Source organism: Suncus etruscus, chromosome 15, assembly GCF_024139225.1.
Source record: "Suncus etruscus isolate mSunEtr1 chromosome 15, mSunEtr1.pri.cur, whole genome shotgun sequence".
In the NCBI taxonomy this organism is placed as follows: Eukaryota; Metazoa; Chordata; class Mammalia; order Eulipotyphla; family Soricidae; genus Suncus; species Suncus etruscus.
In genome coordinates, this window is record NC_064862.1 from 16016045 (window position 1) to 16034727 (window position 18683).

The window sequence follows — 18683 nt, forward strand, 5'->3', positions numbered from 1 at the left end:
GATTCCTAGAATTGATAGGATAGATATATTTGAGGAAAATGTCCTCAGAGTTTCACAAACATTAGTAAAACAGTTCTGTACATAGAGTTGTAGAGTTAAAGTTCCAGTTGTAGAGTTAAAGTTAAAGCTCCTAGAAACTCCTTATTTGAATATAAAGATGTGTATCCATAAAATGTCCAAGGATTTGTCATGAGTCCTTTAGCCCACAACTTTTTAGAGGAACCTGAGGGGTTTATTTATTTTATTTGTACTTTTTTTTTGTACTTTTTAGCCACACAGAGCTGTGCTCTAGGCTTATTCCTGTCTCTGCTCATGAATCACTCCTGAAAGGCCAAGGTCACCCTATTTAGTTTGGGCAATAAAATCCAAATTGGCCATCTGCAATGTAAGTGTCCTACCTGCTGCACAGTTGTTCTGGCCTGAACCCAAAGTTCATGTGAATTATTTGTTCTGACTTTAAAAAGAATAAATTTCATTAATTAATGCAGTATGATTTGAGGAATTCTGTGAAGAACATTTGATACAAGGAGAATCTCTCTTCCTGATTCTTCAGACCATTTTAACACAAACTCTTCATTTTGAGAGCACTTTTTTTTGCTACTGCCACAGAGGAATCCATACAAGGTATTAATATTGGATATATTCCTTTGCTGGAATGTCAACATTCTAAACATGGACGTTAGAGGTCAAGGATGAAGCTTTAGTGGTAGAGCATTGTGCCTTACTTACACAAAGTTTATCTATGGAAATTGCATGCCCCACTGAGCATATTTGGGAGTGGTCTCAAATTAAAAAAATAAATAAAAAGTAATACCTTTAGAGAAGTATCTCCACCCTCTGCCTCTGGGACAAACATTTCTTTCTTTCCTTTTTTTTTTTTTTTTGGTTTTTGGGCCACATCCGGCATTGCTCAGGGGTTACTCCTGGCTGTCTGCTCAGAAATAGCTCCTGGCAGGCACAGAGGACCATATGGGACACCGGGATTTGAACCAACCACCTTTGGTCCTGGATCGGCTGCTTGCAAGGCAAACACCACTGTGCTATCTCTCCGGGCCCGACAAACATTTCTTATCTTGTTCTCTCTCTCTTTCTTTCTCTCTCTCTCTTTCTCTCTCTCTCTTTCTCTCTCTCTCTTATTTTCTTTTAGAAACCATGATTTGCAATTCTATTGCTGAAGGGGTATCATCATGTCTATCACTTTATCTCCTTTCAGTCCCTAGTTATTATCCAGAGTAATAATTTTCAACTGTCATTGCTATAGTAGTTCATTCACTGCCCTAACAGCACTTCCCCATTATTTGTAGCAAACTTTCTACCACGGACTGTTCCAATGGACTCTCTTCTCTATTGTCTCTAGGTAATATTACCATACAATCTTATTTTTATATCCCAGCAATGAGTCTGATCATTCTGTCTCTCCCTATCCCTCTAACTCATTTTACTCAGCATAAAGCTCTCCATATTCATCCATGTAGAAATAAATTTTATGAATTTATTTTTGTAACTAATACATAATATTCTATTATGTAGATATACCACAGTTTTTTAAACTACTCATCTGTCCTGAGATTCTTGAGTTGTTTCCAGACTCTGTCTAGTTTGAAGAGTGTTGGGAAAACATAGGAATTCAGAAGGGTTTTATTGCCAAAGAGAGCAATTTTTAGTTGTAATAACATATCTATCTTTATGGCACTTCAGAAATCAAAGTGTTTTAGTATTTTAAAGGCATTAAAATGGGTAAGGGCTTAAATAAAACTTGTAGTCCTATTATTTTTTCTTTCCAGTGGAGTGGACTGATAATAAACATTATGGCCCAATAGATGAAAAAGAATATTCTATAGAACACATGGTAGCAGCAACTAAGATCCAAGCCTTATGGAGAGGTACTTATGTCAGACTGCTTATGAGAACCAGGACTCCAGGTATATTTGAATTATTTAAAGGACAACTGTGTGTCTATATAAACGAATTTTTCATTCATTTGTGTGTTAATGAAAAGTATTTTAGAAGTATTTTATTTTATGGCACCAATAGTTATATTTAATTCTTTAAATGTTGAACTATCTTGAGATTTAAACTCATGCCAGTAACTCACTGTTTGATGCTTAACCTGCTGAATAATCATACAACAAATACATTTAAGAGAGGGAAAAAAACCACAGAGATTGGTGCACATCAAAAAGAATGAGAACAAGCAGTGCTGGTGGGGATGTGGAGAGAAAGGAACTCTTATTCACTGCTGTCTTTTATGGAAAGTGATATGGAGATTTATCCCCAAACTGGAAATTGAGCTCCCATATTATCCAGCTATACCCCTCCTAGGGATATACCCCCACAAAAATACAATACCAAAATCCCTTCCTCACACCTATATTCATTGCAGCACTATTTACAATAGCAGATTATAAAAACAAGCAAGATGCCCTTCAACAGATGCATGGCTAAAGAAACTGTGGTACATATACACAATGGAATATTATGCAGCTGTCAGGAGAGATGAAGTCGTGAAATTTTCCTATACATGGATGTATATGGAATTTATTATGCTGAGTGAAATAAGTCAGAGGGAGAGAGATAGATGCAGTATAGTCTCACTCATCTATGGGTTTTAAGAAAAATAAAAGACATTCTTTCAATAATTTTAGAGACAAAAGAGAGGAGGGCTGGAAGTTCCAGCTCACGACATGAAGCTCACCACAAAGAGTGATGAGTGCAGTAAGAGGAATATTACTGAGAACTATCATAACAATGTGAATGAATGAGGGAAATAGAAAGCCTGTCTAGAGTACAGGTGAGGATGGGGTGTGGGGAAGGGAGATTTGGGACATTAGTGATGGGAATGTTGCACTGATGAATAGGGATGTTCTGTACATGACGGAAATCCAACCACAATCATGTTTGTAATCAAGGTGATTAAATAAAGATATTAATTAAAAAAAAACAGAAAAAAGAGAGAAAAAAGAGTAAGAGAAATAACTTGTGAATCAATTGTGGATTTTTTTAAAACTTAAGATCTGTTTTGTACTTCACTAAATTAGTTCATGCCTCAAATGATTTTAACAGTCATATATATTATATTTTAGACTGTTGATAAACGAATGGATGAGTATATGAATGAATTTTAAAAAATTTTTCTGTATGCCTATAGTGACACAGGTTTAGAATGTTTAAAATTAACTTTAGGTTTATAATTCCATCTTATAAAACATAGTTGTATATAAAATATAAGTCATTTTGTGAAAGAATATTTTATTACCTTATAATAAGACCCATAGAAGAAAATTTTACAATATTTTGTAGTAACTTTCAAAGAAAATGCCTTTACAAATTGAATCATTCTGTGCTGAATAAATAATTTTAAATATTTCAATTCGATATGTTCAATGAGATTATTAATCTAAGCAATGAAAAGAAATAGATATTCTAGGGGCTGGAGTTATAGCATAGTGAATAAGAGCATTTGCCTTGCATGCAGACAATCCGGGTTTGATTCCTGGTATGCCATATAGTTTCCCAAACCTGCTAGGAGCAATTTCTTAGCTCAGAGCCAGAAGTAACATCTGAGCACTTCCAGGCTTGACCCCAAAACAAATAAATAAAAATAAATACATATTTTAATGTGGAAGAAAAGTATATTCAAATAGCTACTTATTTATTTTTAATAGCTAAAATCTTAGAATGTTTAGCAAAGTTTTAATACCTGTATTTATTTTACTCAACATGCCTGTTCTGAATAACTCTTAATCTCTGATGTTTTAGATGTTAGCAAAATATACGAGTGCTCTGTTGTGATGAAGCTAATACTCCTGTGATAGTAGGCATATAAATACAATAGGCATGTAGACTGGTAAAGACAGTACCACGTTATTCAGATACTGCTAAGTCCTTAACTAAAGTAAAATTGGGCAAATAAAAACTGATGTTGAAGAGCTAAATTTAAGCTATTAATGCCAGTTTTGCATTTTCTCAGCCCCGTACTCCTCCCACATACATCTTTGATTCTTGGAGCCATTATAGATTATACAATTTGGACTTTAAGGAAAAAACATAGAAGGATTGTTTTTTTGTTATGAGTTTTCTTGGGAAATTTATGGTGAATAAACTAACTCTTTGTAAAATATATTTCATCAATATCTTCAATTAAATTTAATACTTTGAAATTTTTTAACTAAAGGAGAATTAAATTAAAAGTTTGACTAGAACTATCAACTGAAAATTGCAACTACATATTTTATGCATGATTTAGCTATTAATGGATGACTTTGATTGCCACCTTAGTTGTGTTTCAACTTCTTTATACAAGATGGTATTTGAATAAAACATTTCAGATCTTTTTATGTAGTTTCTTATTTTTAGAAACAAAGGAAAATGCCATTGCTGCTGAAATTCTACAAAAAGTTTGGGCTATATTGGAACAGAATTTAGAATCATATGCAATTTCTTTTTTAAGGTAGTATATTTTGATAATATTTTTATTTTGATAAGATTTTTATTACTGCAGTATATTACTATAGTTAAGTATCTGTTCAAATGTTACCAATTTTATTAATTTTGCCTAATGACTGAAATATTAGTTATAACATTACAATGTGCAAAACTGCTTCTAATTGAACATTCACAGCTATATCTGAAGCAATTCTATTGCTATTTTCTACTTTTGTTTCTTTTAATTACTCTAACCTATGAAATGTATATGAAAGATGTAAGCTCCCTCTGATATTAGATAAAAATTTATAAAAATATGAAGAAATTAAAAATAAATGAGAAGGCACCTTAAAATTTTAGGTATTTTAGGTTAACTAAAGAATAGCCAGGTAAAAAAAATGTCATGAAAAATATCAATTGCTCAAATTAAAAATAAAATGTGCTGTGGAATTAAGATTAGACAAAACAGAAGGAAATTCATGAACTAGAAGAGATATACTAGTAAATAACTAATTAAAGTCTAGGGAAAATTAGAGAAAAGAATCAAAGAATCAAGGGGTCTGTTGAACATGTTTATTAAGTCTAATATTTATGTAAGTGAAGTCACAGATTGTGAGTCTGTAGAGTTCAAAATATTCCCATCTATGTTTTCAAGACTGCTAGAAGGAAAGAATTAGAAAAACAAAATTTATCCAATCATCTTAGTCTACTGAAAATAACACAAGGCCAAATGGAAGATCTTTAGGTTCATTTAGGTTCAATAATATTTTCAAAGGACAACTGGATGAGATGGAAGAACTTCAGATTATGCTTGTGACTTTCATGGTTGAATATAAATATATAAGCTATATGTAAAGTACACATAAAATACATATCTACATTGAGTTCATCTATATAAATCTTCCATTCCTCATTTAAGTAATGTTTAAATCCAGATATCTATTAAAATAACAGTGCCAAAAAGAAAAAAAGAGAGAATAGAGACAAAGAGACAAATAGAAAGAAAAAGATACAGAGACACAGAGAAGAAAGAGAGAGAGAGGAAAAATTTCTGCCAGAGAGCTAGGCTAGACAGAGTGAGGGGTAGGAAGGAAACAAATTCGTTGCAGAAAATGTGTATTAGTAAAAAAAATTTGGGTATTGGAATACTGTATAACAGAAACTCAGTTATGAACAACTTTAACTATATATCTTATGGTGAATAACTGTATATACTGCATATCTTGCATATATCTCAATTCAAATTTTATTTAAAATAAATCAAAACTATATATGACAATATTTCATTATCATTTTCTTATGCATATTTTAGTAATAAAATTTGTGTTAAGGTTGGCTTTATGTTTCACATTTAAATTATTTTTCATTTCCAGATTAATGTTTAAAAGCAAGTGCAAGTCATTAGAATCTTATCCATGCTATCAAGATGAAGAAACTAAGATTACTTTCACAGACTATACAGTAACTTATCCAGATGAACAACCCAATACTTGGTTTATTGTGTTCAGGTGAGACTATTATATATGCAACTGATATAACTTTTAATTACCATTCAAAATTCCCATATATAGTGTTTTGTTTATTATATATTCAAATTTATTTTTTCTACACTGGCTATCTAATATATTGGGTATGTAATTTTTTACCTATGTCTTTTTAAATAAAATATGGGGCCATAGATAGCTCATTGTGCAGAACACATTTTTTAAAATACAGAAGCCTCAATAGCAGGGGTCTCAAACTCTATTTACCTGGGGGCCGCAGGAGGCAAAGTCGGGTGAGGCAGGGCTGCATAAGGGATTTCGCTTACCGAATATTCTCAATAAAAATCGCATTAAGAAAAAAATCGCAAAAAATCGCATTAAACATTTGCATACCCCGAACGGAACTGCTCGGGGTATGCGAATGTTTAATGTGATTTTTTTTTCTTACTAATGTGATTTTTATTGCGATTATTCGGTAAGCGGATAATCGCGAATACTGTGATATTTGAAGGCCGGCCAAGGGCCACAAAATGGTGTATGGAGCGGGCCGCGAGTTTGAGACCCCTGCTCAATAGTATCTCCAGTACCACATGTAGCTCCCAGAGCACCATTAGGAACAAATCCCAAGCCGAGAAATGGAAGTAATACAGTAAAAATTGATTAAAAATATAGAATATCATGAAATTTTTCTATACATGGATGTACACGGAATCTATTATGCTGAGTGAAAGAAGTCAGAGAGAGAGAGAAAAAAACGCAGAATGGTCTCACTCATCTATGGGTTTTAAGAAAAATGAAAGACGTTCTTGCAATAATAATTTTCAGACACGAAAGAGAAAAGAGCTGGAAGTTCCAGCTCACCTCAGGAAGCTCACCACAAAGAGTGATGAGTTTAGTTAGAGAAATAACTACATTTTGAACTGTCTTAATAATGAGGATGTATAAGGGAAATGGAAAGCCTGTCTAGAGTACAGGTTGGGGTTGGGTGGGGAAGAGGGAGATTTGGGACATTGGTGATGGGAATGTTGCACTGGTGATGGGTGGTGTTCTTTACATGACTGAAAACCAAACACAATCATGTATGTAATCAAGGTGTTTAAATAAAATATATAATATATATAGAATAATAACACAAAATCATAAAATATTAATTGTTAAAATTTTTACATGATAAACCGATGAATTGATGTTTCAGTATAAAATAATTAATAAGTAAAATATTAAGAAAATGTCGTGGATTACATCTATCATTTGATTTTATAATTAGTATAGTGACAGTAATGATAGCAGAAAACAGTATTGGGGGGCCATAAAGATAGCACAGAGGTTAAAGCATATGTCATGTCTCTCTGCCTCCTAGGCAGCATAAGGACTCCAAAGATTGGAAGCTCCAGTAGCATCACTTGAAGCCTCTCTAGCATATCTATGTGCAATTCTGGAAGTTAAAAAAATAAATCCAAGTATGGTCCTGAGGCCCCTGAGCATTTATGGAGTTACATGAGTGATCCCGAGCACTGTAGGGTCGAGGCAGCACTTCTTCCTGGGTCTTTAGCACTGAGCATCTGGTTCTATCGGTGATGGGAGTGGCCCTCTATCCTGTGAATAATGCTTGAATGGCACTTCCACCCTCAAACCTCACCCCCCCCCAAAAAAAGAAAATTGTGTGTACTTTGTTATAATTTACCAGTTTAGACTTTCTTTTATATTTCAGCATTAAATCCGATTTCAAACTTTGTGATTAATGTCCAGAAAATTTACGTTTCTATAATTACAGGGAAACGTTCATGATTCCTCAAGATATGGTTGTACTTCCCAAAGTATATTCTACACTTCCTGTCTGTATACTTCATGTTGTTAACAATGACACTTTAGAACAAGTGCCAAAAGTGTTTCAAAAAGTGGTACCTTATCGTTATAGTAAAAATAAGGTAGGTGCAAAATTTCTTTTCTCCGATTAGTAGAATGACACTGAGAATCCAGCACTTTCTTGGAATTTCAGAAGCTATATTTTTTTTCAGAAGCTAGATTTAGGTGTTTTCAATACACATGACAGAGGAATATGATATTGGTGTGTCTACATCGAGGTCCTATATATTAGACACCAAAAATAAAATATTACATTCATCATTATAAAGCATCAAATCTTGTACATCATTAAAAATAGTGATGAAGCTAAAAGGTTCAAATAGTTTCATCCAAATTATTTTTAAAGGAAATAACCACATTGTTTCCTACTGACTTTGTTGATTCTAAAATATTCCTGGAAATTGTGAGTACATGATAACTCTCTACTCACCTGCACAATCTTGTGCAGGACAGCAGATTTCAGCCAAGCTTAAACATTTTACAACTGATCTCTCAAGTTGTGTTGTATTTCTAGTTAAAACACATTTCACATGCAACTGGAAATTATAAAAAAGCAAAATAGCCAGACACAGTATATACCTTCAGTAGGAATAGAGATATATATTAGCTGTTATATTCCATTCTATGTATATATGGCTTTGTACCTTTTCATATTTTATCTTTAATTTGTTTCTAAAATTGATTCTATATATTTTTATAAATGAATTTTTAGTTCCCATTCAAAATTTATTTTTCTAAGATAGTATCCATATATTTTTAACCACTGTGGTTACCGAATTGTTCATAGTTGGGTTTCAGTCATAAAGTGTACAACAGCCTTCACCCATTCCTTTCATCAAAGTCTCCTATTTCCCTCCTAGTCCCCAACCCCACCTATCTCTGAGAAAAGCACTTTGCTTTTCTTTATCACTATCTCTTTCTCATTTTCCTTTTTGACACTATGGCTCTCACTATTGTTGAAGAAGGGATGCCATGCACGTCACTTTATCCCTTTTCAGCACCTAATTCTTGTCCAGAGTGATAAATTTCAAATACCATCATCACAGTGGATCATTCATTACCCTAACTGCATTTACCAATCTTTGTCGAATCTTTCCTACCAGGGACTGGTCCTCTTCAGCCTCATCTCTGTTGTCTCTGAATATTATTACTCTACTGTCTTTTATTTTAATATCCCACAGTTTATTCTGCCTATTTACCTTCTCCTGACTCATTTCACTCAGTATAATAATTGCCATTTCCTGAAGACTGAATAGATTACATAGATGTACCACAGTTTCTTTAGCCAGTCACCTGATCTGTTTCCAGATTTTTGCTATGTTGCAATGAATATAACTTGCGATGAACTTAGGAGTGCAGAGGGCATTTTTGTATTTTTTGTGTGTGTTCCTAATACCACCCTAACAGTGGTATGGCAGGATCATATGGCAGCTAAATTTTCAGTTAATTTTTTAGGAATATCCATATTATATTACAGAAAGGCTAGACTAGTTGACATTCCCACCAGCAGTGAATGAGCATACCTTGATCGTCTCATCTCCACCAGCACTGGTTATTCATGTTCTTTGTAATGTATGTTATTCTCAGTGGTATGAGATGATACCACATTTTTATTTTTATTTGCATCTCCTTGATTATTAGTGATATGGAGCATTTTATATGTATCTTTTAAATATCTGTATTTCTTCACTGAGGAAATATCTGTTCATCCCCCCTTTTTCTTTTGGGTCATGCCCAACAGTGTGCAGGGGTTGCTCCTGGCTTTGCAGGAGAGCAGGCTCTGCAGAAATTACTCCTGGCAGTCTTGAGGGATCATATGGGAACTCGGGGATCAAACACAGACCACAAGCAAGACAAGCACCCTATCTGTTGTGCTAATTCTTTAATCCACCCATTCTCTCTATTTTTGGATGGGGTTAAAATTTTCTTGTAATTTCTGTCAGTACATTGCAATATTAGTATTGTAAGTACCTTGCACACTTTGTATATATTAACCCCCTCTCAGATGGGTATTAGATGAATAATTTCTCTTATTCTATGGGCAGCCTTTGTATCTTAGTCACTATTTCCTTTGAAGAGCAGAAGCTTTTCAGTTTAATATAGTCCAATTTGTTTATCTCTGCTTCCACTTGGTTGGAAAGTGGTGTTTCCTCCTTGAATTGTAGTCCTCCTTAAGTCTCAGTATCATGGAGTTCTTTATCTACATTTTCCTCTATGTACCTTATGGTTTCAGCTCTGCTATCAAGGTCTTTAATTCATTAAGATTTGACCTTTGTCCCTGATGTTAAGGAGAGGTCTAAGTTTACTTTTTTGCATGCAATTGGCCAGTTATCCAAATATCACTTGTTGAAGAGGCTTTCCTACTCCACTTTGCATTTCTTGCCCCTTAAAAATTAATAACTAATGGTTAAAAGTCAACAATAATAAACAACCTGTTTTTAAATGGGTCATGAGCTTAATAGACATCATACCAAAAGAAACGATAGAGAATGTGAAAAGATCATATGAAAAAATGGCTATACATGTCATAGAAGAGGAACTAAAGCAATATTAAAACAGCACCACATACTAGAATGGCTCAATTTTGGAACACTATCTATGATATCAAACAGTGAGGAGAGGATGGAACTCTCACTTCTTACTTATGGGAGAGAAAACTAATGCAACCACTTTGCAGGGAAGTTAGTCGGGTATTTTAATTGTCTGCAAAATAATTCTTCCTATATGTTGTGGCAACCATGTATGTTAGTTAGTAATTACCCCAAATATGTGAAACTTTGTGGTCACACAAAAACCTACAATAGATATTTATAGCTATTTTAAGTATCATTTTTAAAATCTAGAAGCAATCTAGATATCTTCCATTTAAGTAAATGAATAATCCACGGCATATTCAGTAAATAGGATGTGATTCAAAGTTTATAAAGAAATGAGATATCAAGCCATTCAAATAAATTTGTGGAAATCAAATGCATACTTATTGGGGGGACACACCCAACAGGGCTCAGGGGTTACTTCTGTCTCTGTGCTCAGAAATTGCTCATGGATCAGGGGATTATCTGGGATGCTGGGGATTGAACCCACATCTGTCCTGGGTCAGCTATGTACAAGGCAAATACCCTACCATTGTGCTACCGCTCCGGCCCCCAATTGCATACTTAGAATTAAAGGATCCAACTGAAAAAGCCTGTTCAATGTGTAATCCTTACTTTGTAACATTCTAGAAAATAGAAAAGGTTGCCAGGTATTGAGGAACTGATAGAACATTGAATTTTTATTTGACCATAGAAGAGGGCTTTGTCTATGTGGGAAGAGTCTGCATTGTATCCTGGATTTTCAATTTTACAGTAAAAATCCATAATTAATCATATTTAGTACCAATCAGTCATGTGGTAAATTTTGAGAGACTCCTAACAGTGGAACTTACTTCTGTGCAATCCTTTTCTGCAGAAAGGATATACATTCGTGGCCGAAGCATTTTCTGATGACATTTATGTGTCCTCTGCACGATGGAAACTTCGCCTCATTTGTTCATCCACTCCGCTACCAAGCCTCACTCAAGATACTCCAAGCAATATTTTCACCGTAAAGGAATTCAAAGATTACTACATTCCAAATGATAAGAATATTTTATTTAGGTATAAACGTATGAAAGGAGATATTTGCTTCTTTTTAAATATTGAATTTATTTTTATTCAATGCCTTATTGTAAATATCATATTGAGTTCTTATTGTAAACATGAATGTTGAAATGATATATTTCATATAATTTACAAATAATTCTAGGGAATAATTGTTGTAGTCTCTCCTACAAATAGTGATCTAAACTCCTGAGTCAATTTTGAATTTTGGTTTATGCATTCTTTGGGAAACAGCATCTGATTGTTTTTTCTCTTTGCTCCTTCTCTCATGAGTCTTTTGTGTGAGTTTCTCAGCTAACAGGAATTTATATATTCTTCATAATTAGATACTTCATGAATTTTATTCTTTCATTATTTTACTTTTTCTTTTTATTCTGATGTTAGTGGAAATTATTTTTATGTTATCACTATTTTCAACGCCCCTCACCACGTTAGTACCTCATTCAATTCAACACAAGTCAGTGAAAATGTGTTCTTATGCCTTTATAAAATTCTTTTTTCTCCCTCTTTTCCTTCTATTACATATGTGTACTTTATTACCTGAATAAATACCTTTCTAATATACTCATAATTTTCTTGTTTAAAATATCTACTACTAGTAATTTCCATACAACTAACTTAAATTATTTCTAATTTTACTTAATTTCTTTTTTTTTGTTAGTAATTTTTATTTTGACCAAAGTCGAATACAAATCATTCATAGTAGTATTTTAGGTACATAGTGACATTGAATCAGGAGCATTCTCACCACTAATGTCCTCCTCCACCCCTGTTCCCAGCATGCATCCCATATCACCCCACTTTTGACCTCCAGGCTGCTAATATAAGTGGTCCCTTCTGTTTCTAACTTGTTGTAGAGTGGGTATCGATTCTGTTGTAGTTGGCTTTGGATTTGGTGTTGAAGTCAGATCATTTTTTATTTCTACTCAATTTTCATATGTTTGGTCTTGGTGCCCTCTATTATTTCCCCCCTCAATTTGTTAGGCAGAACAAGATGGTTCAAGTTATGTGGTTCTGTTTGAAGGTAAGAAAAAAAAAGAAAGATAAAAGAAAAGAAAAGGGGGGGTGTAAAAATTCAAACAAGCAAAAAACAGGAAGAATCCTTGTAGAGACTACAGGTGAAGGTGGGGTGAGATGGAGGGAGATTTGGGACATTGGTGGTGGGAATGTTGCACTAGTGAAGGGGGTGTTCTTTACATGACTGAAACCTAATCACAATCATATATGTAATCAAGATGTTTAAATAAGGAAAAAAGTTAAAAAAATAAAAGAAAGTGAAAAAGAAAGGAAAACATATAAATAATACAAAAAATCAACCCCCAAACAAAACAAAAGCAAAACAAAAACAAACAAACCAAAAATCTGAAATGCACCACAGCAATAAAGACAACAACCAAACACTGATCATGGTCCTGAAATAAAGACGAATCAAAACACAGGGGGAAAAAAAAGACAAAGAAAAAAAAAAAAGAACAAGCAACAACAGTTACAAAAAATTTTTAAAAATTTTAATTGGTGCTATTTTTCTTTTTGCATAGGCACAGTACAAATTGGGAAGATTAGAAAGGAATTCCCATGGCCTAAGAGATACAAGGTTTCTCTGCCCTTAAAGTATACTGTCATGGGTAAAACTACAGGCTCCATACATGCTCTTTTACTCTTCCCTAGGTCCTTTTGTGATGTCTGGAACTTTTCTACTCCATTGAGGATGATAAAATCAGGCCTCTGTAGCTTATAGTAAATAACCTATTAGAAGCATTGGTGAACACTTTTTATCTATAGGAAAATAGAAACAATCTGTATTAATTCCAATGATTGCTTTTGAAAACAATGGTAGTTTTGTAATGCTGACCTGAATTTGATCCCCAACATCCTATATGGTCCCCAAACACCAGGAATAATTTCTGAGTGTAAAGTTAGGAGTAATCCTTGAGCACCATGGGGTATGGTAGAAAACCAAAACAATAACAACACAAAAAAGAAAAAAGAAGTGAAATATACTATAGTTTTTATTTTTTAATTCTTTAGAACAATTTTAAAATCTGGATTACTTAAAAATTAAAATTCAAATTTAACTGAGTCAGTTAATAGTAATGATATGGATAAGATAGTTCTATGTTCCTATTTTTATTTTATAGGTATTTTTATTAGATTGGTGCTTAAGAGCATATTAATTGCTATAATTAACATTGTTTTATTTATTTATTTGTTGGTTTTTGGGCCACACCAGTGATGCTCAGGGGGTTCTTCTGGCTATGCACTCAGAAATCACTCCTGCCTTGGGGGACCATATGGGATGACAGGGGATAGATTCTTTACAGCTGTGCCACTGCTTCTGCCCCCCCATTTCTTTTATTAAAAGGGATGCTAGCATTGTTATAGTTATATAGCAATATAGTTAACACATAATTTGGCTTGATTTACAATAGTCATACTGTGAATAAATGTCCAGCCACAGAAGAACCCATGAAATGTATTGAATATGAAGAGAAATCAGCAGTAGAGTCAAAAGAAGCAATTACTTAAATTTTATTCCTATTAATAGTTACATTAATATTTCACTTAGTGCTTGTTGCAAACCAATTGCCTTGACATTATTAACCATATCTATTGATGACACTTGGTAAACTTAAAAAGATTTATATACCCCCAAAGTAAAGGTGATATTGTGAGGTAGTAGAAGGGAGAACTGCACATATATTTGGAGGGATGTACAAGGATGAACATAATCCCAGTGAGAGAAGATATCAAATGAGGAATGAAGAGAAGGATGACTCTAAAATCATGTAAGAAATGGAACTTCTATCTTTGATGATTAGAACTCCAAGTATGTTGACTATTGAATTGTAGCATATAAAGCACCATCTACCTAGACAGAGGTGATAGTACATATAACTCCATTACAGTCTGAGCAATTAGAAGGAAATTTTATTTTGGAGTGTTAAATTCTGAAATGTCCAAAGTGGCATTGCACAGAGGTTGGGCTGGAGATACAAATTTGGGAATCATTCTTTTATGGAACTATGTGCAATGAAAGTCAGACCCAAGACTACTTGTCAAGATTCTCCTGGTGTTTCTGGGGATGTCAGTGGGACAGAAGTCTGAACAAAGCAAACCCCAAATTTGAGGCACAAGGTCGTTGTGCTCATAGGAGAATTGTTTTTAACTCCATCAGATTCTCTTGAGAGATTAAACAAAATGAGAATCTAAGTTCAATTTATAAGCTGCTTGAAACCTGATTGAGAGAAAATTGAGTATCTCGGTTGGGGGCAGAGAAGAGTGTAGGGAGGCAGTGGGGACTGATGAGATGAAAGAAGCAGAAATAAAAAATTCTTCTTCTATGAATAAAGAGTGGAATAGAGGAAGAAAAGGAGGAGTAGAGTAAAGCCCAGGTTTCAGAATTGATCTAGCTTTCTTATATTTTTTGCTTTGATATGCATTTTAAAAATGGATAAAAATGAGTAAAACACAATGATTACAGCTGAATATCTACAAGAACTAAATATGAGGAGAACTAAAGGGGGAAGATTAAAGACACAGGAGAGAGATGATACTCAGAAAAGCAAATTTCTAGTAAGATTGTAAGTTGATGAAAGTATAGAATATATGCAAGAATTTTGCTAAGGGGAGAGGGTGCAGAAAACATCTTCACTGTATTAAGGAAAGAGTTGGCCTATGTAAGATCCCAACTTTTTTACAAGAGGTTTCTAACCCATATGAAAAAGAGAGTGCAGGTGTGAGGACAACTATTGTCAATCTAGTTTATGGTGAATCAAGAAAACATTAAGAGTGAATCTTTGTAGGAGACTTGTGTGTGTTGTGTTTTTTTTTTTCTGACCTGAACAGGAGAGTGTTAATGGAAAGGTTTTGGGTAGTGGCCTGTCAAGCCTTGGGAGTGTTAATCATATATGAACAAAATGGTACATTCCTTTTAGGACCGGTGATAATAAATACTTATATAAAACTCAGTTTACATGGCATATTTATGATGTTTGGCCAAAAGAATGTAAAACCAATGATACCTCCAGATTTTTAGTCTGCTCCACATAGTGGCGTTGCTTGGAGATTATGGTGCCAGCAAATGATACTGCTTCTATTATTGAATGTAAGGTATATGATTAGAAGGTGGGGTAGAGGAGGAGAAGAATAAAGCCCAGGCTGGGTTTCAGGATTGATCTAAGCTTTCTTGTATCATTTTGCTTTCATATGCATTTAACAGAATGCATATGTGAGACACTTAATAGAATGCATATATAATCATGCATTTAATAATTTAAATCGCATCGTCCACATATCATGTCACATACTTTTTTAATTCTTTTTACCCTTCAGGTATAAGAGGTTTAAGACAGTTAAATTTTAGTTAGTACACACACAAAGGGGTCAAATTCTGTATTTTGTTTTATTCACCCAGTACGGTAAAGGTTCTAAATTTCTTGATTATATGCTCATCTGGTAATACTTCACATAAACCCCTTGAAATAATGTTTAATCTGGGCACACTGTGGCCATTTAGATCAGCATGCAAAATTTATTATTCACAGCATTCTTATTTTTATCATCATTTGGCAGGTAAGTAAAGTGCAGAAAAAGTACTTGCCTTCTCAAAATCACACTGCTGGGATTTAACCCATGCAGTCTGGCTCTCCAAGTTAATAGATCTTATTTGCATCCTTCATTGGGTCCTGCGTGTGTTATTGATTGACAGTTTCTCAACTAGAGCATAACAATTTTTTATTCTAGAAACCTAAAAAATGTCATATAAATTAAACACATTCTTCTTTTAAACAATTCCATAGAATAATCAAGAAAATAACTGCTCACTCTGAGGGCTGCAGTTTCAATAATACATAGCCCAAGATGAATTCATTGCTTGATGCCTTTTAACACCTAATACCAACATTCTTTTCATTCTTTTGGCTTAATGTAGACTAGATTTCTTTGTTCCACTAAGTATAATTTCACCACTTTTATTTTTTGGTCTGGTGAACAAACCTGGCAGTGCAAAGGGCTTATTCTAGTCTCTTCTCTGAGTTCACTCATTTAGGGGTTTAAGGAGGCATTCATAATACTGGGAATGAAATCCTCCTTAGATTCAAAGCAAGTATCTTAATCCCTATTAGTATCTCTCTGGGCCTTGTATACTTTTGTTTGCTTTGTTTAGGGGCCATACCCAGTTATGCACAGGGGTAACTCCTGGCTTTGCACTCCTGGTGAGTGACCATATGGAATTCCTGGGATCAAACCTCGGTCAGACACATGCAAGACAAACACCCTACCCACTGTGCTATCACATTGACCCTGTGTATACTTTCTTAAATTTAATTACTGTGTTTACAACAATTTTTACACTAGGGTTTCAGTCATAAAATGAACTCTCAGACAGGTATTTTACCTCTCTCCATCACTATCATTGTCATGGTAGTTGCTATTGTGTTTAGTGCTCCAACTATACTCACTGCTTTTGTGGTAAGCTTCATGCCATGAGCTGATTCTGCTGATATTCAGCTCTATTTTCTGTATTTTCTGTTTCTTATATACCACTTATTAGTATGAGTCTAAGAATCATAAGTATGAGACTATTCTATGTCTATTCCTCTCACCCTCATTGCTCTTAGCATAATAGTCTCCATGTTCATCCAAATATAGACAACATTTATGACTTCATTTTTCCTAAGAGCTGCTTAGTAATCCATTGTGTAAATGTACCAAAATTTCTTTAGCCACTCATTATATGTTATTGGGCATCTGAGTTGTTTCCAGATTCTGGCTATTATAAACAGTGCTGCAATAAACGGGTGCAGAGGGCATTTTAGTATTGCTTCTCAATTTTTTTGGAGAAAATTATGTGTCCTATGTTCTTTATTTTAAGAGTTGTTTTAGTGCAGGTCATAGGATGGAGCTGTTGCAGAGAACTGTGTTGGTTCTATGTCTGAGATCTAGGGTTCAGTTTTGGACAGTTGTTATCTAATCACATGGAGTCTAAGTTGAGACCACATGACATATGTTCAAGGTGGGAGGTGTCCCTGTATTTTATAATGTGTGAGTTCTTATCCCTAGATAAGAGCTTGTTTCTATACACAAAATTTCCCCTGTGCAAAAATAAATGGTCCTATATTATATTGCTGGTGCAGTTGGGGGTGAGAGTGTCAGGCTCCATCATCTCTGTGCCCTGGTTTTGACTTGAGATTTAATCCCAGACAAGACTTTTTCTTGCAGGTTTTTCTACTAAGCAGAACCAAAACAGATGAAGTTAAGGAGAAGAAAGCAAAAACAAGACAATATATGCATGTATAAATAAAAAATAAATAAAAATGAGTTTTAAAAAGTAAATAAGGGAAAAAGTGATGCAGGAGACTACCTTACATTTGGGGATTAACAGGTTAAGAGGTAGTGTTATAGAGGTATTAAACTTATGGAGGAAATACATTGTCTTTTGAAATATTCTTGTGAGGGATGCAATCCAGGGCACATTTTCAGCACACACACTGATCTTGTTGAGTTTCAGAAATGATTTGCACAGAAAGGGCTCAGGTAGAGATTTTGCACTGGGGTCCTTCTGGAGCTGAGTCTCTTATCAAGAAACAGTCCAATTTGAGGGGGGATGAGAAGGTGGGCCACAGAGCATGAGTCAGCAGGAGTATTGGTTGTAGTTTCTTGCCAGGGAATGAGATGTGAGGCTGAGTGGGTGTCCATGAGCTTGGGATCTGGGTGATGGCTTATTGGGACAGGAGGCCAGTCTTGATACCTAATGGACTAGGAACTGAGGGTAAAGATCGTTAATAAGGTGGGATATTGGATTGGGATTGGGGGTGAAGGGATAGTAGGATTTTTGATAGGAGGCTATAGGGATAGTGTATAGGAGGGTTTATATACACTATAGGCATGATTGTTTACAATTTAGGTTTGGCTCTCATAGAGGAGTACTCTCTCTATGTACTCATGTCCTTATAAAACATACATTAGTGATCTATTCTTAAAGTGTTGTTAGAGGTCTGACTCTAATAGGATGAGTCTGAGCTCTTAAGGACTGGTTGAATTAAGATAAATAATTAGCTTAGGTATAGCTTAAGAAAGAGAGGAATGGAGAACAGTGGATAAGAGCGAAGACAACAGAAAATTAGGTAAATATAGTAAAATAAATTTAAAAAATTTAATAGATCAAATAAAAGAGATTGATCAGTGCATCAGAGTTGGGAGGTTTTCCCAGTTTCATCAGTGATGTGTTTGGGCCTTGATAAATTAAGGTTCCAAGGTTAGATAGTGG

General features: G+C 34.3%; 1 protein-coding gene across 1 annotated transcript in view; it reads left to right on the forward strand.

Annotated features, from left to right (window-relative positions):
- The window catches only part of ADGB (androglobin), a 162820-nt gene that overhangs the window by 91772 nt on the left and 52365 nt on the right, over window positions 1-18683 (forward strand). The window contains exons 23-27 of the mRNA XM_049789313.1: window positions 1785-1922; window positions 4357-4450; window positions 5799-5933; window positions 7684-7837; window positions 11226-11413. Coding sequence (XP_049645270.1) covers window positions 1785-1922; window positions 4357-4450; window positions 5799-5933; window positions 7684-7837; window positions 11226-11413 — 709 coding nt within the window. The remainder of the gene's footprint in view (window positions 1-1784; window positions 1923-4356; window positions 4451-5798; window positions 5934-7683; window positions 7838-11225; window positions 11414-18683) is intronic.